This window comes from Phyllobates terribilis, unplaced genomic scaffold (genome assembly GCF_046119375.1).
Source record: "Phyllobates terribilis strain yellow unplaced genomic scaffold, ASM4611937v1 Scaffold_11__3_contigs__length_659146591, whole genome shotgun sequence".
NCBI classification, from domain to species: Eukaryota; Metazoa; Chordata; class Amphibia; order Anura; family Dendrobatidae; genus Phyllobates; species Phyllobates terribilis.
This window is the reverse complement of record NW_027362771.1, coordinates 32245390-32269241: the sequence shown is the minus strand read 5'-3', so window position 1 is coordinate 32269241 and position 23852 is coordinate 32245390. Positions and strand designations below refer to the sequence as shown.

Sequence of the window (23852 nt, the reverse complement as noted above, 5' to 3'; positions counted from 1 at the left end):
ACATTTTTATTGGTACCATTTTTGGGAACGTGACATTTTTTGATCGCTTTCTATTCCGTTTTTTGGGAGGTAAAATTAACAAAAACAAACAATTCAGGAATTGTTTTTTGAGGTTTTTTTTTATGCCGTTCTGCGTGTGGTAAAAGTGATCAGGCAGCGCTATTCTTGGGGTCAGTACGTTTACAGCGATACTACACTTACTGTATTTTTTTTATGTTTTGGCGCTTTTACACAATAAAACTATTTTATAGAAAAATATATTTTTTTTGCATTGCTTTATTCTGAGCGCTATAACTTTTTTATTTTTCGGCTGATGGAGCTGTATGGCAGCTTTTTTTTTGCGGAACAAGATGACGTTTTCAGCGGTACCATTTTTATTTCTATTTTGTTTTTTGATCGCATTTTTTTCCACTTTTTGTTTGGCGAGATGATGAAAAAGCATATTTTTTTGCTCCGTTTATTTATTTTTATTACGGTGTGCACAGAAGGAGTTAATTAGTGTGACAGTTTTATAGCTCGGGTTGTTTCGAACGCGGCGATACCAAATATGTGTACTTTTTTTGGTTTTGTAAAAATATACGGATTTATTGGTTTAATATTTTATTTATTTATTTTTATTTATTTTGTGATTTTTTTTTTTTTTTAATAGTTTAAAAACTTTTTTTTTACATTTTTACTTAGTCCCTGTATGGGAGATTATTTTTTATTTTTCTGATCACTGATCTCATGTAATGTAATAGACATATATTACATTACATGAGATCTTCCCTGACAGTTTCAGTCAGTCTCCTGTCTGGCTCAGCTTGCAGGCTGAGCCAGACAGGACACCATATATGGCAGAGCTGGAGGCGGTCATGTGACCTCCAGCTGCCATAGCAACCCCAGGTCCTGGAAGGAAACGGGGGTCTTCGGAGAGGTAAGACGACCCCCTCTTCTCCTGCTGTCTCCTATATGCCGCGATCACTATAGATCGCAGCATATAGAAGACAGCAAGGGGTTAACATCACTGGGACCTGATCTAATCAGGTCCCGATGATGTTCCCTGTCAGAGCTAACGCTCTGCACCGGAATAGCAGTGCTTGCAGGACCCTGGGGGTCCTGAGCGCTGCGAGACCACCCACCGTTTTTAAACGTCGGCGCTGCACAGAGCCAGGCAAGCACCGACGTTTATCTACAGTGGGCGGTCGGGAACCGGTTAAGGAGGAGACACTGACGCCAGTGGTGATTGGGTGCAGAGCTCAAGTGTCATACCACCCGCACGTGACTGTTACTTCTGACTTGTGGCTAGTCAGACGTTACAGTCACAAGATGGAGCTGCGTGACCGGAGGGGCACAGATAAAAGGTGAAGACGGTGGCAGGTAAGTAACCTTAGATTAGTAGCACCACTTCAGTGCTGAAAAAAAAGAAAAGAAAAAAAAAAAAGGCTGGAGTGGTGCTTGATTGTCATTTTTACATTCATGTTTTGATAGGATTTAGTGGTTAGGATATCAATATAGGAGGGGTTATGCTATGGTGGGAATTCATAGCTCAGAGCTATTTAAGTATCATTGTGCTTTTTATATGCTGTAAACATTTTGTGCTTTCAATGAAATTTTGTATACTTCAATGGTTGTTTTTGTGCATGGCAGGTTTTCGCATGACCTGCTATGAAGATTTACATATATACAGTACAGACCAAAAGTTTGGACACACCTTCTCATTTAAAGATTTTTCTGTATTTTCATGACTTTGAAAATTGTACATTCACACTGAAGGCATCAAAACTATGAATTAACACATGTGGAATTATATACTTAACAAAAAAGTGTGAAACAACTGAAAATATGTCTTATATTCTAGGTTCTTCAAAGTAGCCACCTTTTGCTTTGATGACTGCTTTGCACACTCTTGGCATTCTCGTGAATGTACAATTTTCATAGTCATGAAAATACAGAAAAAGCTTTAAATGAGAAGGTGTACTGTGTGTATGTATTATATATATATATATATATATATATATATATATACCGTATATTCCGGCGTATAAGACGACTTTTGAAGACTGAAAAATCTTCTGTCTAGTCTGGGGTCGTCTTATACGCCGGTAATGCTTTTGAACTTTCAGAAATTGACATGCGGGGATACTCTGGGGGTGTTAATAAGCTGCCGTGGCCGTATCCCTGCCATGTCGGAGTTAATATAAGGTGGAGGGAGTTAAAATACGGCGGCGGTAGGTCCAGACAGTCAGCGCTTCTGTGCTGAAACTGACACATCGCTGCGTATTCCCAGCTCCGGACACAGCGCAGGACTTCTGTGCCGACAGCTTTCACTTGTCACAGAAGCGGTGCGCTGTGTCCGGAGCAGGGAAGTTCGCATCGCTTCTGTGACAATATATGAAAAGCCGGCAATTCAGCAGCGGCATAAGCCGGCACCCGACAATTTAGAATAGAAAGAATAGAGCATCACACATAGATTAGATAGATAGAAACATGTCAGTCACATATATATGAAGTACAGTGACAGTATTGCTTACTGTACTTGTCATTTAGTGTAAAGGATTTATTAAAACAAATATTAGTGTTTTCATGCACCGTCTCTTTAAAAAAGCCGGCCGGCAATTCAGCATCTGTACCCGACAATTTAGAATAGAAAGAATAGAGCATCACACATAGATTAGATAGATAGAAACATGTCAGTCACATATATAAGAAGTACAGTGACAGTGCTGGTTACTGTACTTGTCATCTAGTGTTAAAATAACGGATTTATTTAAAAAAAAATTGGCGTGGGATCCCCCGTAATTTTAGTCTCTAGCGGAGGTTAAGCAGACAGCTGGGGCAGATGTTTGAAGCCTGGGAAGGGGGTAATACCCACGGAGCTTCCCAGGCTACTAATATCAGCCCCCAGCTGAATACCTAGCCTTTACTAGCTATTAAAATGGGGGACCCCCCCAAAAAAATGACGTGGGGTCCCCCCTAATTTAATAGCTAGCAAAGGCTAGGCAGACAGCTGGGGGCTGATATTAATAGCCCAGGAAGGGAGCCATGAATATTGGCCCCCTCCCAGGCTAGAAACACCAGCCGTCAGCCGCCCCAGAAATGGCGCATCCATAGGATGCGCCAATTCTGGCACTTAGCCTCGCTCTTCCACGCTGCCCTGGTGCGGTGGCAGGGGGTAATAGGGCTGGGGTTGATGTCAGCTTATAATGCCAGCTGACATCAAGCCCAGGTTAGTAATGGAGAGGCGTCTATAAGACACCCCCATTACTAACCCCATAGTAAAAGTTAAAAAAAACACAAACACCCAGAATAAAGTCCTTTAATTGAAATAAACACACAATTCTTTATTGTTCTAAATTAAACCATACTTACCATCACGCCCATTCCAGCTGAAGCCAACGATCTCCTGCAATAAAAGTAAAATAATAAAGCAACCTCATCCTTACCTCTCCATGGTTCCCAGGACCGATCCAGCTCTGCTACATTCACATGACAGGCTGGACCGCAGCAGAACGCTGCCATCCAGCCTGTCATCCCGCAGACACTGAGAAGCGCAGGCATGCTTGCGCTCTGCAGTGTCTGGCTGTGACGGCATCCAGATGAGCCGACAATGAACTCAGCTCACCTCCTGGACGTCCGTCACTGACAGCGTGGGAAACTTCTACTGCGCATGCGGGGAGCAGGAGAATTTTCCCACGCTGTCAGTGACGTGCATGAGGTGAGCCGAGTTCATTGGACATGATCTCGGCTCATCTGGATGCCGTCACAGACACTGAGGAGCACAAGCATGCCTGCGCTTCTCAGTGTCTGCCGCATGGCAAGCTGAACGGCAGCGTTCTGCTGCGGTCCAGCCTGTCATGTGAATGTAGCAGAGCTGGACCGGTCCTGGGAACCATGGAGAGGTAAGGATGAGGTTGCTTTATTATTTTACTTTTATTGCAGGAGATCGTTGGCTTCAGCTGGAATGGGCGTGATGGTAAGTATGGTTTAATTTAGAACATTAAAAAATTGTGTCTTTATTTCAATTAAAGGACTTTATTCTGGGTGTTTGTGTTTTTTTTAATTACTTTACTAGAAATTCATGGCGGTCATGTCTAATATTGGCGTGACCCCATGAATTTCGGGCTTAGGGCCAGCTGATAATGCCAAGCTGGCCTTAACCCCTTTATTACCCAGTGAGCCACCGCACCAGGGCCCTGGATGAGTTGGGTACAGCGCCAGAAGATGGCGCTTCTATGAACGCGCCATTTTCCGGGGTGGCTGCGGACTGCAATTTGCAGCGGGGGGGGGGGCCAGAAAGCTTGGGCCTCCCTGCGCTGCAGATTCCAGCCCCCAGCTGCCTAGTTGTACCTGGCTGGACACAAAAATAGGGCGAAGCCCACGTCAACATTTTTGGGAAAAATTAATTACAAAATTAATAATAATTTAGGGACTGCATCTTTATTAACCCCTCAATTGTCATTTAGTGTTAAAATAAAGGATTTTTTAAAAAGAAAATTGGCGTGGGATCCACCATCATTATAGTCTCTAGCGGAGGTTAAGCAGACGGCTGGGGCAGATGTTTGAAGCCTGGGAAGGGGGTAATACCCACGGAGCTTCCCAGGCTACTAATATCAGCCCCCAGCTGAATACCTAGCCTTTACTAGCTATTAGAATGGGGGACCCCCCCAAAAAATGACGTGGGGTCCCCCCTATTTTAATATGTTTATGAGTGACAGTTTTCCTGCTATATACCTGCATGTCATAAGAATTTAAATTAAAAAAAGGACCATGTTAAATTCAAATCTGTTTTTTTTTAATTTTTACCGGTGTTTGGTATGCGTTGGAAAAGGGGTAGTCTTATACGGTGAATATATCCTAAACTCTATATTTTAACAGGAAAGTAGGGGGGTCGTCTTATACGCCGGAATATACGGTATATATATGTGTGTGTGTGTGTGTGTGTGTGTGTGTGTGTGTGATAGATAGGGATAGAGATATATATATATATATATATATATATATATATATATATATATATATATATATATATATATATATATATATATATATATATATATATATATATATATTATATATGTGGGTGGGGGTGTATATCCAGGTTGGTCCAAAAGTAGGTGGACAGATTTATCAAGCATGGTGTAAAGTGAAACTGGCTCAGTTGACCAATCAGATTCCACTTTTCATTCCTCACTGACTCTTTGAAAAAAAAAAAAAAGTCTTCATTTCCAACAAGTTGGGGCCTCTCCACATTATTCAAGAGTAGTCCGCGAGTATCCTGATGAAACATTTCCTAATAAATGGATTGGTCGAAGAGGCCCACTTGATTGGCCGGCACGTTCACCAGACTTGACCCCAATGGATTTTTTCTTTTGGGGAGTACTCAAGGACAAAGTTTATAGTCGAAAACCAAAAAGTGTCAGTGACTTGAAAAATTACATAAGAGATGCACTTCAAGAAATTAATACCCAAAGAGACTTGTGCAAAAAAGTTTGTCGAAGCGCAAGAGGCGACTTCAAAGCTGTGCAAATTGTAATGGAAAACAGTTTGAGCCCCTGCATTGATAACATTTAAGGGCTTCTGTATTATTGTTCAGAATAAAATGTAATTGTCAATGTTATGCTTGTGTTAGTAAATATAATTTTATATAAAAATCAAAATAAATGTTATTATTTTCTGTCCACCTACTTTTGGACCACTATGTATGTATGTATGTATGTATGTATGTATGTATGTATGTATGTATGTATGTATGTATGTATGTATGTATGTATGTATATATATATATATATATATATATACATACATACATACATACATACATACATACATTGGTGGCCAAAAGTATTGGCACCCCTGCAATTCTGTCAGATAATACTCAGTTTCTTCCTGAAAATGATTGCAATCACAAATTCTTTGGTATTATTATCTTCATTTAATTTGCTGCCAAGGAAAAAACACAAAAGAGAATGAAGCAAAAATCAAATTATTGATCATTTCACACAAAACTCCAAAAATGGGCCAGACAAAAGTATTGGCACCCTCAGCCTAATACTTGGTTGCACAACCTTTAGCCAAAATAGCTGCGAACAACCGCTTCTGGTAACCATCAATGAGTTTCTTACAATGCTCTGCTGGAATTGTAGACCATTCTTCTTTGGCAAACTGCTCCAGGTCCCTGATATTTGAAGGGTGCCTTCTCCAAACTGCCATTTTGAGATCTCTCCACAGGTGTTCTATGGGATTCAGGTCTGGACTCGTTGCTGGCCACCTTAGAAGTCTCCAGTGCTTTCTCTCAAACGATTTTATAGTGCTTTTGGAAGTGTGTTTTGTGTCATTGTCCTGCTGGAAGACCCATGACCTCTGAGGGAGACCCAGCTTTCTCACACTGGGCCCTACATTATGCTGCAAAATTTGTTGGTAGTCTTCAGACTTCATAATGCCATGCACACAGTCAAGCAGTCCAGTGCCAGAGGCAGCAAAGCAACCCCAAAACATCAGGGCACCTCTGCCATGTTTGACTGTAGGGACCGTGTTCTTTCCTTTGAATGTCTCTTTTTTTTTCCTGTACACTCTATGTTGATACTTTTTCCCAAAAAGCTCTACTTTTGTCTCATCTGACCAGAGAACATTCTTCCAAAACGTTTTAGGCTTTCTCAGGTAAGTTTTGGCAAACTCCAGCCTGGTTTTTTTATGTCTCGGGGGAAGAAGTGGGGTCTTCCTGGGTATCCTACTATACAGTCCCTTTTCATTCAGACGCCGACGGATAGTACGGGTTGACACTGTTGCACCCTCGGACTGCAGGGCAGCTTGAACTTGTTTGGATGTTAGTCGAGGTTCTTTATCCACCATCCGCACAATCTTGCGTTGAAATCTCTCGTCAATTTTTCTTTTCCGTCCACATCTAGGGAGGTTAGCCACAGTGCCATGGGCTTTAAACTTCTTGATGACACTGCGCACGGAAGACACAGGAACATTCAGGTCTTTGGAGATGGACTTGTAGCCTTGAGATTGCTCATGCTTCCTCACAATTTGGTTTCTCAAGTCCTCAGACAGTTCTTTGGTCTTCTTTCTTTTCTCCATGCTCAATGTGGTACACACAAGGACACAGGACAGAGGCTGAGTCAACTTTAATCCATGTTAACTGGCTGCAAGTGTGATTCAGTTATTGCCAACACCTGTTAGGTGCCACAGGTAAGTTACAGGTGCTGTTAATTACACGAATTAGAGAAGCATCACATGATTTTTCAAACAGTGCCAATACTTTTGTGCACCCCCTTTTTTAGGTTTGGTGTGGAATTATATCCAATTTGGCTTTAGGACAATTCTTTTTGTGTTTTTTTATTGAAAACAAATTAAATGAAGATAATAATACCAAGAATTTGTGATTGCAATCATTTTCAGGAACAAACTGAGTATTATCTGACAGAATTGCAGGGGTGCCAATACTGTTGGCCACCACTGTATGTGTGTGTGTGTGTGTGTGTATACACACACTTTTTTCTTTTTTTTGTAGGTAAACAGCACTTTTGCTTGCAAAACTATAAGAACACAAGAGGGTTTTCTTTTCGACCTATAAAAAAGTATAAAAAGTGTGTGCATTGTGTGTCAATGCTTGCTAGGTGATTCTGTCATAGGACCGAAATAGCCATTTTTTTCATTTTTAACTATCTTTCCTATAAGAGACATTGGGAGCTGTCCACACGACGTAAGGTGCTGCTATAATTCCTCAGTGGCTTTATGCAAAACACATGTCTACAACTCACTACACTGCACAACCTGCTGCTCATTATGAGAAACACCCCACTTCAAATATGTGAATGAGAAAAGGAAATACACACGATGATAACCCTGCTTATACTAAATATTACAAGTTGAGACGTCAGTAATTCACAAGTTAGTCTACTATGAGAGTATCTTGAATTCACCAATATGGCTGCCATTCAAACTACAACCTTCCTTTTCCTATTACCTGTCTGCTGAAGAATCGTTGTAAAAGCCCCTTTTTTGGTTCCGGGGAAGGAAGACCCCTCCAGTCCAGATCCGGGGGGACAGATCCATCAATGGGAATGTTACTCAGTTCTGTAAAGCAGTCTGTCTCTATCATCTAAAACAGAAGATACATAAACAAGGATTCAACCGATTTTAGTTAGGTTTTCCTTTTGCAGTTGACACTAGAGATGAGAGAAGCGATTTGCATGACTCTGGTCCATCGGCCATGCCAGTAATCTGTGACAGCTGGATTGGAGGCCAACTGAATCTCCTTACTTCCCGGCATTCCTGGCTCTTCTTTTGTTTAGCCGGACTTGTGCAATATCATGATTGTGGCAAGACGCATACACCACATTGCGCCAACCAAGTGGAAATGCTGAGAGATAAGATTATTGTTAGGTCTCCCATCCAGCAGTCATGGAGTACTGACCTGGCCGATGGACCAGAGTCCCGAGACTTGATTCACCCATCTGTAGTTGGCACAACTTACCTCATCCTGCCAGGGTATTGGCACACATCCCGTGGCAAAATTGCGATAAAAGTCACTGTCGGTCTGCTCAAGCTCCACACCTTTAACAGTTGAGAACTGCTCTATATCCAGAACATCTTTGCAGTAGATTGCCTGAGGCTGAAATACAAGAAAATTTACATTTTCAAATACATTTTTAGAGATGGTAAATTGGGACAGCCATTAGTGTAAATCATTGTGACCTACAGTAAATTTGTGTGATAATCCTTTTAAAGGAAATCTGTCACCTGGTTTTTGCTACCTCATCTGAGAGCAGTATGATGTAGAGACAGGGACCCTGATTCCAGTGATGCATCACTTAGTTTACTGGATGCAGCAGTTGTGATACAATCACTGTTTTCTCTGCTGTAGATCTAGCAGTGCTCTGAATGCCGAGCTCTGTATAACCCCGCGCACACCTCTGATTGGCAGCTTTCTGTGTGCTAAATCAGTGGTGGTGGAATAGTTGGACTAGAAGGCATGAGACATCTAGTCCTGAAGTGATGATCTTATGTTGATAAAATGCTGATTTTATTGAAACAACAACAAACAGCCTAATAAGTGACACATTGCTGAAATCATCAGGTTCTCAGCCCCTAAATTATGCTGTTCTCAAATTACATATATAAAAAAATGCTGACATTACTTTTAGTGCCACCAATTCTAGTCATGCCACTCTATCACCCTATAACAAAGCACGTCAAAGGTGTCTCCCTAGAAGAAACACAGCCAATTCATTGTACCCTGCCCTGAACACATCTTATACATTCTCCAAACTGGTTTTAAGATACTATGACAATCTTACATCAGGTTTGAAGGGTGGTTCTAGAATCCCGGCTTCAAGTCTCTTGAAATTAATATGCTTGAAGAGCTCGTGCTCTTTCACCTCTTGTGCACCTCCACCACGACTCCCTAATCGTTGTTCAGGGTCTTTACATAGTAACTGCAGAGAGTAAAAGTACATAAAATAGTATTCTTGTCAGTTTTATATATAAGAAGACTTAACAAAACATAAAATGAGGTCACTTTATTAAATATTAGGCCAAAAAAAAAAAAGTGTGCCGTATGCAGAAAACGGTAAGGGTTGTGGGTTTTTTGTGGTTGTATACAGTGGGTGAAATAAGTATTGAACATATCATCAATTTTCTAAGTAAATATATTTCTAGAGGTGCCATTGACATTAAATTCTCACCAGATGTCGGTAAAACCCATCAGATCCACACAGGCAAAGAGATCAAACTATAGATGTCCATAAATTAAGTTATGTGTAATAATGAGAAATGACACTGGGAAAAGTATTGAACACATGAAGAAAGAGGTGCAAAAAGTCATGGAAAGTCATGACACTAGCTGAAATCTATCAGTAATTAGAAAGCAATCCTGCACTTAGTGAAAAATAATATCAGCTGGTTCAACTGATGGACTATAAAGAGGTGTCTCATTAACAATGTGCTATACAAGAAACATCTCATTATGTGTAAAACCAGGGAGCTGTCTGAAGACCTTTGCAACCTTATTGTTGCAAACCATGCTGATGGAATTAGTTACACAAGAATTTCTAAACTACTGAAGAGTGAGCACTGTTGGGGGGACATAATCTGGAAGTGGAAAGAACATCATTTCACCATAAACTGTCCACGACCAGGTGCACCCAGCAAGATTTCATACAGGAGTGAAAAGAATTATCAGAAGAGTTGTCCAAGAGCCAAGGACCAACTGTGGAGAGCTACAGAAAGACCTGGAATAAGCAGGTACAATTGTTTCAAAGAAAACAATAACTAATGAACTCAACCTCCATGGCCTGTATGCAAGCTCATCATGCAAGACTCCATTGCTAAATGAAAAGCATGTTCAAGCACGTTTAAAGTTTGCTCAACAATATTTAGACAAGCCTGTGAAATACTGCGAGAATATAATCCTGCAAAATTTAACTCTTTGAATGCCATAATACACAATATGATTGGAGGCCAAAAGACACTGCATATCACCCTGAAAACACCATACCAACAGTGAAGGTTGGAGGTGGGAATATCATGGTGTGGGGCTGTAATTCAGCATAAGGCACTGACAAACTTCATATGATTGAAGGAAAGATGAAAGGTCAAATCTACTGAGACATTCTTGATAAAAATCTTCTGCCATCTACCAGGATGATGAAGATGAAACGTGGGTGGACATTTCAGCAAGACAATGATCCCAAACACACAGCCAAGGAAACTCTCAATTAGTTTAAGAGAAAGAAAACAAAGCTGCTAGAATGGCTCAGCCAATCACCTGACTTGAATCCAATAGAAGATTTAGGGCAGGAACTAGAGCTCAGAGTTCATAAGAGGAGCCCACAGAACCTTCAGGATCTGAAGAGTGTTTGTATAAAAGAATGGGCCAAAATCACACCTGAACAATGCAGGCGACTAGTTCCTCCATACTGGAAGAATCCTGAAGCCATCATCACCAATAAAGGCTTTTGTACAAAGTATTAAATAAATTTCAGTAAGTGTGTTTAATACTCTTTCCCTGTAACTTAATTTATGGACACCTATGGTATGATTTCTTTGCTTGTGTGGATTGGATGGGTTGTTACCTAAATCTGGTGACAATTTCATGTCAATAGCAACTTTAGGAATATATTTACTTAGAAAATTGGTAATGTGTTCAATACTTATTTCACCCGCTGTAAATACAATTCCCTTATTTCTCCCAAGCATAATTCATTCAGCTCTATACTTAATTCCACACCATCATGGCAATAAAAATCAAGTGGAAACTTTCTTAAAGCACCACTCCAGCGTTTTTTTTTCAGCGCTGGAGTGGTGCTTTAAGTGTAAGCCCCCAGTAATATACTCACCTTCCAAAGTCTTCCCCAGCTTTCAGGACCGCCCGTCCCATGGCGCCATCTTGTGAGCATAGCTTCTGACAGCCAGATGTTAGAAGCTCTGTTCACAAGCTCTTAATACTAGTCTATGAGAGGCAGAACAAGGCTCTCAGACTTGTATCGAAAAGTGACCTCCGACACGCTCCAGCAGGTTACTTTTCACAGGAGATGGACCAGAGCGGCGGGGAATCCGACGAAGGTGGCGGAAGGAGAGTATATGACAGGTGGCAGGGGCTTACATATAATGCACCACTCCAGTGGTGCAATAAAAAAAACAAACACTGGAGTGGTGCTTTAAATTTTAGTCCAGGCAGAAAGTATTTGATATAATTTTTTACAAATTACAGAATATTCCTTTGGTACAGACCTCTCCCTTTTAAAGACATCCTTGACCACCCCAACCCGCTTTTTTTTTTTGACATACCGGTCATCATTTTATTGTTTGCTGTATAAAGGAAATCTCAGGCCTGGAATCGTCCTTTCTTACTTACCAACACAAAATTATGCTTTAAGGAAACCACAACATAGAGGAAATGCAGGCACTTGTCAATTAAGATGCAATTAAAAGATGAGTGCCGTTGCTTATTTTTCATGTCCTTAGTGAAAATAATGGAATTTCCATTTTGCTGTATACTTCTTCATACATAATGTAAGTAGGCTGATGAAAAGGAACTTCCTTTTACATCAATTTATATAAAAAAAATAAATAAAAAAAAAAGAAGGTAATTCATCATTTATATTAGTAAAGTAAAAAAATGGAGACAGCATGACATGGATGATCTCACTTCATCACCACAAGACTAAGCATTGAACATCTCACTATTTTTTAGCATGCTCTGGATAAAGGGGTTATATGTCAATACAGCGTTCCTTTTAGAATACAACCTATGGAAAACGCTTATATACTTTGTTTTCCTATTTCTCACCATTTTCAAGTTCCCCTGCTTGCGGTCAGTAAATTTTACTTCTGTTAGACTAAATATAACAGGTACAGGTTTTCAGGATCTAGGTGCAAACTAAATTAAAGTCAGTGACTGCGAGAAAGGATCTTAAAAATGATGGGCTACTTACCAAAGTATATTAAAAAGTCTAGCAACGTCTCATACAAAAATAATATTTATTTTTCAAAAAGACGAGAAAAATCTTCAAAAGGATTATTTTCAATTTATAAATTGAAGACATATCTAGAATAGGTCACCACTTTGAGATCATGGAGTTTGGCGTTTGGAGCCTCCACAATCTGGAGAGGTAAGGGCTTTAACGCTGTACCCCTTGTTAAATGTTATAGATATTGGCTTGTGAAGGCGAATTTTGAAACAGATTTGTCAAAATTCCAACTGCATACAATATTAAAGAAGCATTCTCATCAAAGTTTTTATCATTTTACTGTATTACAATCATATTATATAGCTATGTGTACTTTTACAATTGCTCATTTTGCCTTTCTACCCAGATAATTCTTCACTTTTCTCTGCTCTATGTAGAAACAGGAAGACGCTTGTCTGCAGAAACCGTTCCTCTCTTTTTCTCCTGACCCAGCTGCTCCGCGCTTCTGTTTTCCTTTAGGTCTACGACATCAACGTGAATAAGAACTGTCAAGATGAATTCTTCTAAGCTCTATGTAGAAACAGGAGGTCAATTTACCCTGTATGAGTCATCAGTCACTGCAAAAGTAAATGGGAGGGGGAGGGGCAGAGCAGTTCAGTCAGGAGGTGAAGAGTGGAATGATATCTGCAAGGACAAGAGACTTCCTGTTGCTACACGGAGCAGAGAAAAAGAGAAGTGCAAAAATGAGCAATTGTAAGTACACAGTGCTATATAATATGAGGACGGCAATATATTAAGAGGATAAAAATGTTGATGGGAGTGTTTCTTTAAATAGATATTTTTTTTTATATACCTGACAAGACCGGTGTACTTACTATGAAAATCCATGTCAGCATGGTTGTATAATAATTTTTTTTATTTTTTTTAATTTTCCTGCCCGATATTAAAATAAACATTAGCTGGATTTATAATCCGCTCATCTTCAGATTAAGATTACACAATCATTCTGAAATGGATTTCCAAAGCAAGTACACCAGGCTCATCGGATATAAGAACCCCATTTAACAATCTATGTAGTTTGTATTGTAAAAAGTGTGAACATATCCACTTCTTAGGAAGATTTATAAGATGAGAATATACCTTTAACCCTTTACTGACATTTGGTGTACTTGTACAAAGCAAGATGGTAGCAGTAGTGTGGAGCGGGTTCATGGGTGAGCTTGACTCATACACTGCAGATAATGGCAGCGACACATAGCCAAAACATGCTACTAACAGCGGCTGTTAACCTGTTTAATGTCGCTATAAAACTGACAGTGGCATTAACAGTGCAATGACATGGGTTCGCCTCATTCTATGTGATCGCGGAACGCTGATGGGTTGCTATGATAACCGGGACTCTGTTGAAGTCTTGTGGCCACAGGCTTCATAAGAGACTGTGATTTTTACTATATGCAGCAATACTGTGGTACTGCTGTATATAGCACAAGCGATCAGATGATTACAAGTGAAAGTCCTCTAAAAGAACTAATAAATACAGTAAAAAAAAAAAAATTAAAGTATGAAAAACAATAAAACAAAGTTCAAATCACCCCACGCCAACCATGCCTATGTGCCTTGCCTGGTGCACAATCATGCTGGATCAGAAAGGTCCTTCCCCAAACTATTCTCACAAAGTTGGAAACATACAATTGTACAAAATGTTTTGATATGATGAAGAAGTAAGGTTTCCTTTCACTAAAACTAAGGGGCCAAGGCCAATCGCTGAAAAACAAATAGCATTATTGCTCCTTCACCAAACTTTACAGTGGGCACAATGGAGGTAGGCAGGTGACAGTCTCCTGGCATTTGCCAAACACAGACTCCTAAATCAAACCGTCAGATAGAGAAGAGCAATTTTTTTTTACTTATGAGAGCACATCTCCATTGCTTTATACCACTCCATCCACCACTTGGCATTGTGCTTGGTGATGTAAGGCTTGCATTTAGCTGTTCAGCCATTGAAACCCAAGCCATGAAGCTACAGGCCCACTGTTTTTGTGCTGATGTTAATTGCAGATGTTTGGATTCTGCAGCTAAGGAGAGCGTTGGACACTTTTATACACTATGCACCTCATCAGTCTGTGACATTGTTCTGTAATTTTACACAGTGACACTTTATGGCCGAGTTACTGTGGTTCCGAAACGCTTGCAGTTTTCAATGATACCACTCACAGCTGATGGTGGAATATTTAGGAGGGAAAATATTTAACAAATTGACTTGTTACAAATGTGGAATCCTATTAGAAGACCACAATGAAATTCAGCGGGCTTTTTAGAAAGATTCATTCTTTCACAAATATTAATAAAGGCAGACTGCATGGTCAGGGACTGGATTTTATACCTTCGAAAACCAGTCTTTTCATTTCACTGCACTTAAACTATAAGTAACAAAATGTATAATGGCAATCTAGATAAAGATTACACAATCAAGTTTGCTTCATTTTTCTGCGGTCTTCGATTGACATAAATATTGCAGCTGATAATGGTAACGGGACAGATCTGGCTTCCTGTTAGTAGATGCTTCACTCGTGCAGAGGTCTACCATACTTACATCCTTGACAAATCATAGGCATAGTAACATCATTTCACAGGACTCACAAAACTGGTCACATTCATAAGCCTGGATGATTAGGGCCACTGTATGTTTGGTGACTTGGAAGAACACTTACTTTTACTGTCAACTAATAATAGTATAAAACCATAATGTCAGACTGTTCTCAATGGCATAATAATGACACAGTGCCTGCAGTTTAGTTCTTATGTATTGATAGTGTGCACACAATAGTCTTAAAGGAGTTGTCAACTACTCAGGAAAACCCTTCTCAATTACTATATTCCCCCCGGCCCACATGTAAAATAACAGCCTGTACTCATCTCCTGTGCCACTCCAGCAAGGTCGGTGCTGGGGCTCACGTGACAATGTCATGTGAGCCCTGCAGTACAACTAGCGGCCGCTAATGAGGAGCTTCACTCACGTTTTCTTCGGATGAGAATGACAACCAGAGGAAGTCACAGCAGCAAGGCTAACTTCATCTAGGTGCCTGTTTCATCTAAAGAAAGTGAGAGCGAAGAGGCCGCTGAATCGCTTGGAGGGGTCATGTCACAGAAGAACACACACCGCTAAATCTACACATTACTTGACCCGGGTTTGTCTTTTAGCTCTGGGCAAGCCCACCCTATATACTGGACCTTTCTCGTTTTGAGCGTATTTACGACTACAGATACTTCCGTTTAAGGATACTTACACAAAACGTTAAGTTTTTTCATACTGACTGAGGTATAATCTATGGATCTGAGATATTCTAAGTAAATTGTAATTAAGCATTTCCACGTGCCTTATGGTGTGCAGTTCCTGCCTTTTTTTTTTACTGTGGATATACAGGAGCTCAGTGATTGGCTCCAAAAGAATTAGCACCCCACACAAATTCACACCTTCTATTAAGGACGTGCTACCCTACTGGCTGTTCAGGTGACATAAGAACGTCACACGAGCCCTGGTGCAGATATCACAGGAATGGTACCGGAACCGGAAGAGAATACAGGCTGTTATTATGGTGAAATATAGTAATTGAGAAGGGTTGTTCAACTAGTGGACAACGGCTTTAAAAAGAGGTTAGTAGTCAAGAGACCGAGAAAGGCTAACAATCAAATCATTTCAGACCAGTATGTACTATTAGTAATATACTCACCATAGTACATAGAGACTTTGATTCTGGAGAAAACTTGGTAGAATATTCCTCTTGGCCTTCCTTTACAAGTCGCTCCACTTCTTCACGCTTTATCTTTCTCTTCCTCTGCTGGAATGGAGACTGTCCTTCAATCATCTCATACAGAAGACACCCAAGTGCCCACCAGTCTGGGCTAAACGTGTAGCGCTCGTTTCTCACCACTTCTGGTGCTAACAGAGAAAGATGCGAGATATAGTAACCCTTCAAGTCATCCAGCTCACCATAATCCAGCGTCTTTTCCTTACCCATATATCCTACAGTTCCTACTCTTCCTTTAATGGTCTCGCCCTCTGGAATGTGCACCGCAAGTCCAAGATCTGAGATTCGTATGTGTCCTTCAACAGCAGAACAAATCATGTATAGTCAGGTAGTCATATGGTACACAACCTTCCGGCTAATATACCCACTAGAAGAGCAACTCTACCCAGAACGGAGCTTTTCACATGTCATAGATATGTGTTCGAAAAAAACCAGCATTGGTCACCACTGATTTCCAGAAAATTCAGAACAACAAAGAGAATAACTTAATGGAAATCCAGGGCTAGTAACCATTCCAATCCATGTAAAATTTACTCTGATAACGTCACAATTATTCATCGTTTTAAGATCTAGATGTGTCTCTGGTATGTGGCATATAATATACTTTTTCTTACCATGATCATCCAGCAAAATATTTTCTGGCTTTAAATCCCTGTAAAATAATGAAATTTTAGCTGATTAACAAAGCATATAACCACTTTGTCTCACCTGAGAAGATCCTAAAATTGAAGATAAGAAGAGAAATTAAATAGTTCATAAAGGAAGGTTAAAGTTTGGGAAGTATTAAAGTGAAGGTTTACATTAAAGTTTCACTGTCATGACATGTTTAAAAAGATCAGAAGTGTGATATGTGGAGCATTATTATTATTAAAGAAGCATTCGCATCAAAGTTTTTATCCTCTAAATATATTGCAATCATATTATATGGCACTGTGTACTTACAATTGCTCATTTTGCCTTTCTACCCAGATAATTCTTCTCTTTTCCATAAGGTCTATGACATTATATGATTAGAAACGGACTAGCTGAATCCTTCTAAGCTCTATGTAGAAACAGGAGGTCAATTTTCCCTGTATGAGTCATAAGTCACTGCAAAAGTTACTGGCAGGAGAGAGGAAGGATTAGCTGGGTCAGGAGGTGAAGAGGGGAATGATAGAAGAAGGGACAAGATACTTCCTGTTTCTACATAGAGAAGAGAAAAAAGAAGAATTATCTGAATAGAAAGGCAAAATGAGCAATTGTAAGTACACAGTGCTGTATAATATGATGATTGCAATATATATGCTGTACGTGTGATCTTATATATGATATGATATTGAAAAAAAGTATGGAGGCAGCACACAAAATAGAATGAAGTGATGTAATTTATTAGCCCATAGGGCAACGTTTCGGCTTGAGAAAGGTCCACAATATTGGACCGAAACGTTGCTATATGGGCTAATAAATTACATCACTTCATTCTATTTTGTGTGCTGCCTCCATACTTTTTTTGGATATTTCAAGGACTGGTATGTACCTGGGGGGCCTTTGCACCTGACTATCTTTTTTGTGCTGTTTCCTGTTTTTTGATATGATATTGGATATTGGATATTCCTATTCTTGTTTTGGGGGTGCTCTTTCTCATTCCTTTCAAAAATGATATATTGGCAGTATTTTAGGAAAACAGCCATGTCAATGAGTGCTTTGAGCAATGCTCCTGAGCACATTAATGCATATAAGGTAAAGTATCTAGAGATGTAAATAATTTGATCCCCTGCAAAAATTCAGGGAAAACACTAACTTATTGTCACTTCTGGTTTAGTGAGTATCCCTGAATATGATTGAAGGTTCAAAAAGATTCTGACACCGAGTTAAAGAGCATCTGATGTGGTCAGGTTTTGCTTTTATTCCAGTCTTGCTGCTCTTCTGAGTGTGAATTTCTATTAATCCACCATACAGTTGGAAATATATTGCCTTTTTATTTAGTGCTAATTTTTATTGTCTTTTCCAAGGGGGTGTGGTTTACAGGGTTCCTGGGGGTGGGGGGGGGGTATCTTTGGGATGCTCTGCATTATTACCCTGTGAGCAACGCCCCTTTGTTAAAGATTATGAAAATCAGCATTAAATAAAAAGGCCTGCATCAAAGAACACAAAAAAACAAAAAAATGGAATACTCAGGGGAGCAGCAGGAATAAAATCAGGGCAAAAACTAGAAACTTATGATCTGGTGACAGGTCTTCTTTAAAAAGGTAGCTATGTACAGAAGGCACTACAGAGACCGTTCTTCCTTTTGGAATATAGCTATTTGCACACATACACTCACACAGGATTGCCCTAAAGGCAAGCCTCCAGACTCCCCCTTTCTAAGGATAAGTTCACATGATGGAGAGTTTTTTTCTGAAAATTTTTCACAGCGTATTTAGTGTGTAAGATATGCAGGATTTTACAGTACGAGCAAAATCAGTGAGATTTCTGAAATGTCATGCACGCTTGCCTTTTTTTTCTTATGCATATTTGGAGCTCTGCTGCAGGTCATTTTTTTTCAGAATTTTTCACCCAATCAAATGTATGGGGAAAAAAAAAGCAAGTAAACGCATCAAAAACAAGCGTATTGTACTCAGCGGTTTTCCTGTCAACACTCTGGTTTTGGGTGCAGAAAAAAACGCAGCAAAAAATGCAAAGTGTGAACATACCCTAATGCTCAATTCACCTTGTATGTGTGTTTTCGGATGACTCTTTATTCACATTGGAAATCTGTGTTTAATCATTTTATCCTCATTGCAAAATTATAGTTATACATAGCAGGCAACCAGAATATGCAGAGTTGTGGAGAAGTGGGAAAAGACAGCAGTGTGAAAAATTATGAGACGGGTGTGTCTCAGACTACCTGGTATGCTCTTTAAGCAGTAGTCACCGATCATAGCTGCCCTACTGGAGCAGAACTAAAAATCATCAAGATCTGCGAGCAATACCAAGTAAGAATGATCTCTGATACTTGCTTATATAGAATTTTTTGAGGTAATGGCAGGCCAGTCCTTTAAGATTCCTACCAGCTGGACCACGGCAAGGAGAATCTGTACCCTCCAAGTCATCCAGAAAGTCAACTAAGACAGCAGGATTTCTATGATAAATTAAGTGATTAATTAGTATGATTACCTATACACTATTCTCTCTTCTTGTAGATCCTGGAGTCCGCAGCAGATTTCTGCAGCATAAAATACTGCTCGTTCCAGATCAAATCCAGCTTCCCCCATGTGATAAATGTGAAACTTCAGATCTCCACCATTCATTAGTGTTAGCACCAGGCACAGAGCATCTTTTGTTTCATACGCATAGGCCAGACTGACCTGCAGTGTGAATGGGACAGGATAAGTATTCAACTTCTTATTCTTCAGGAATATTCAAGCTTTTTTTTGTAATGTAAGATTATCGGTGTACACAGCCTCAGGCACATGCTTATACAGATGGAGAGTGAAGACAGTACATGGAGATTTCCACATTTCAAACAATCCGTTTTCAAAGAGGTTGTCTACTTTTTGATGACATTTCTAAAATGACAAACTATCCTACACTGGAGTAGAAAACGCATATTCCCATTTTTTTTTTTTATTAATGCAGCACCCCACTTATAGGCCTCCAGCTGCCATGGATTCAGTATGGAAGAATCCCCTGAATTTACATGGGAGATGTATTTTAGATAATAAAATACTTTTATTATTTGTCCTGACATTTAAAAATTCACTTTTACTTAACATTGGAACGGATGTCCATTTTGTTTGTATTATTTATGGAAAAAAAGATAAGGATAGAAAAAAAACAAAAACACAACAAACATTTTTGACAAATGTTTTTATGTGGTGTTAAAGAGAATCAGTCACCAGATTTTTTTTCTACCCCATTTGCAAGCAGCCTGATGTAGAGACAGAGACCCTAATTCCACAGACATGTGAATGGGTCTGTGCACATGTCAGTGTGTTTCCACAGACTCCGTGTCTGTGGGCAAACCACGCTGACATGTGTTTTTTTCTCGCAGCACAGGCCGGAAAACGTTCCGCACACGTGCACACTGATGACACCTGTGTGTCATCGGTGTGACATGTACCGACATCGGGGAATTAGCGGTACAGTTAGCGCTATTCCCAAGCGCTGGGATGCAGGCATCTCTCTTCATTGTCCCCTGCGATCAGCACTAGCAAGGGACAATGTTGAGAGTAGTATTCTCCAACCGCTGTATCCTGGTGTAAAAATAAGAATAAAATAAAAAAAATCCTTAGGCTTACCTGTCCAAAAATGTCCCCTGCTGTAACCCATCTGACCACTCACACAGAGGAGCCGTGGAGAATGATGCGCTACTGTGAGCGGGCCCCTGCACTGTGCTGAGATCACGGAGTGACAGGACACCGCTCGCTGCAAGGAGTCATTCTCCCCGACTCCTTGGCATGAGCAGTCAAATTGATTACAGCGAGGGACACCTTCGCAAGCAGGGGACAGTGACGAGGGCAGTGTTCAGCACCCGGCGCTTGGGAACAGTGCAAACTGTACCACTGATTCCCAAGTGCCGGTACGTGTGCTCCTGATGCACGGGTACACAGGTGTACACGGACATCTTCGGCACTGGTTTTTCCAGTATCGGATATACCTGGACATTTAAAAGAGGCCTTAGGATGTGCTGTTGCTTTAATACAGTAAGTGTTTTATAAGCAGATTATCACGACTTGGAATACAGCTTAAGTGAACCCCAGCCCAATTATACCCCCTCTTCTGATAAGCAGCCGTCAATAGACAATGTACATATTGATCTGTTGTGTAGCTTTCTGCTACATCTAAAAACTTTGACTGTATCACAACTGCTGCACCCTGTAAACTAAGGGAACTTTCACATTGCCCTTATCTTCACGTTTGTGGGATCCATCGGGCTTGAGTCTAAACCCCCCCTCTCACAGCCACAAAATAGGATTCAGACTTATGCGCCGACAGGGCCTTAGACTAAAATGGTACCCGGCAGAGCGAACGTGCGCTCTGACGTGCATCATTTTCGAGCGTATCCGCCTACTGGTAGCAGACGCTGAGATGAAGTCTACTAAATCTTACTATTTACAAACTCCACATTTACTCAGTGGTTCATGGGGATCTTCAGAGCATGATCAAGCGCTCTCCTCCATGCAGAGCTGAGCATAGAATAGCTGAGCTGTGGCTCAACATGGCTGTTAGGACAATGAAGGCGTAATGATAGTATCTAGGAGGTGTTTTATTAGACAGGGCAATAGGTGCATCTGTTTTTATGAATTATACATGGTATTATATGCAAATGCAGCTGATATTAATGTGCTATAACCCAGTTGTCAGATGTCTTATTAAACATTAGGTGCATATGTTCAACCAAGAAAATTAGAACTAGTTGACGAAAGATCCAGTGGCAACGGCGGGTCAGGAGAGCCTGAGGGGCCATCATTACTGGGGTGATATTTTTAAATCTGCAGTGATTGGCAGCTATGTTGTATTGGCACACATGATTAATTTTGTATGTCCAGAAAACTAAGGCTAAATTACGATTTTGGGAATAATCCTTTTAATTGTACGGACAACGTCATACATAAACTGGAATAACACTTTGTTACGTAACACTACTATTGCCCTCCCCTGGACCTACAGATGGATCTGTACTTACTACAAACCTGCTGTTGACTCTCTCTAGGATCTGTTTCTCATTCAGGGCCATGGATTCCCCTTTCCTTTTTTTAATACGTTTCTTCTCCAATTTCTTACAAGCATACATTTTTCCTGTTGCTCGCACTTGGCAGGCACAGACCTAGAGACAAGATGACATTTAATAAAGAAAGGCATTTTTAGATCTTCCTTTTATTAAACAAAGCCTTGGCACATTCACAGCAACACAAATAAAAAAAAGGAGTTTTAATATTCTGTTTCCTTCATCACAAGACACATTTGGTTGGCAATAAGCTGGGCATCATCCCTTGATGTACAAGAAGAGGGCATTAAATATTACTCTATCTTATATGTGATTTTCACATGTGGCACAAACTATATAAAGGGCAGAGATGGGAAAAGGTATAGCAATAGGTCATCGGGCTGCATTTACATGAAAGGATTCGAACGAACGCAAGTTATCATCAGGCTGACAATTATGAGCTCTGCTCGGACACACAGTGTTCATGGTAGGATGGGAAAAAAAAAAAAACATTCATCCATGTTGGAAAAATAAAATTCTAATATTCTTAAAAGGGAACCTGCTACCTGATTCATACTGCCAAACCGCAGGCAGCAAGAATCAGAGCCGGGCTGCACAATGGCATCCAGGTTTTTTTTTTCTGAAATGCTTTACTATTTATTTATTTTATTCACTTATATAGCGTCATTATTTCCGCAGCACTTTACAGACATTATCGGCAATGTCCCCATTGGGGCTCACAATCTATATTCCCTATTAGTATGTCTTTGTAATGTGGGAGGAAACCGGAGAACCCAGAGGAAACCCATGGGGAGAACATACAAACTCCTTGCAGATGATTTGAACCCAGGACCCCAGTGTTGCAAGGCTAACCACTGAGCCATCGTGCTGCCCCATACTATACTTTAACTTTCCTATTGGGGGGGGGGGGAGGCGACCATAGCTTGAGGCAAGCCTAATCTGGTGCTGCACCGATCCGCCTCCTCCCAGCACTGCTCTACATGACTGACAGGCCTCTGTCATGTACCCACGAGAGATAGAACTGTCAATCACTTGCAGTGGAGCTGGGGAGAGCCGGCTGGGATAGTGCCAGATTAGTCTGGTCCCAACTATGGTCCCTGGCTGGATCTTTGAGTACATATTCTCTTAAGGGTAGCAGAGCAAGGAAGACTTGCATCACTGAATAAAAAGGATGTCCATGGAGCGACATATAAAGAACTGAGCATAGACAATTGAAAACTGGTGCCACATACTTGCAATTTACCACCCACATCTATGGCGAGTTAACCCTTAAACTTAAGGTGCTATGTAGGACTAGGATATTAAAAGGATATCCTTCGGACAGGTCAGATGTTATTATCAAGTGCTATGACCATTAGTAGTACATACTATACAGAGTCAAAACACCACAGCACAGTAGCTTGGCTACCATTCACATCAATAGAAGATGAGCTACAATACCCAAGAACCACTAAAATATATTTTATAAGGCTGGGGTGTTCTGACTCTGGGTACTCTAGACGGGTACGTGACCTGGTAATGGCTATTCGGTTGGGATGCCAGGTGTCAGACCTCAACTAATCTGATGCTGATGACCTATTGTACTTTATAACACCTTCAATAAAGCACGAGTTCTATATACTCTTGGTTAGCATAACAAAGTCAACACATTTCACTGTTTGGTAAGAAAGCTCCCCTGATTCGGCTGCTCTTTTCCGTTTTGTGCTGCATCGCACCAATGTAAAAATTCGCATTTGTTTCACGCTATGTGAAATTTCTTCTTTGCAGTCCAACTGAGTGTTTCTTCAGTCTTCTCTGGGGGCGTGTACCTTCACCCCTCTAGAACCCACCAATCACAGCTTGGCTGCGTGAGACTGATCGATTGCTACATGACTGGCGATATATGGGAGGGAGGGGTGAAATGAGAAACGCCAAGTTGGACTGTAAAGCAGAATTTCACATAGTGCACTCCAGAAA

At 40.5% G+C, this 23852-nt stretch overlaps 1 protein-coding gene across 1 annotated transcript in view; it reads right to left on the bottom strand.

Annotated features, from left to right (window-relative positions):
* GRK6 (G protein-coupled receptor kinase 6) overlaps positions 1-23852 on the bottom strand; it is a 47974-nt gene that overhangs the window by 5561 nt on the left and 18561 nt on the right. The window contains exons 8-15 of the mRNA XM_073651176.1: positions 21855-21995; positions 19343-19533; positions 16822-16859; positions 16414-16503; positions 16130-16338; positions 9285-9422; positions 8462-8599; positions 7952-8086 (exon numbers count right to left, since the gene is read on the bottom strand). Of these exons, the coding sequence (XP_073507277.1) occupies positions 7952-8086; positions 8462-8599; positions 9285-9422; positions 16130-16338; positions 16414-16503; positions 16822-16859; positions 19343-19533; positions 21855-21995 (1080 nt within the window). The remainder of the gene's footprint in view (positions 1-7951; positions 8087-8461; positions 8600-9284; positions 9423-16129; positions 16339-16413; positions 16504-16821; positions 16860-19342; positions 19534-21854; positions 21996-23852) is intronic.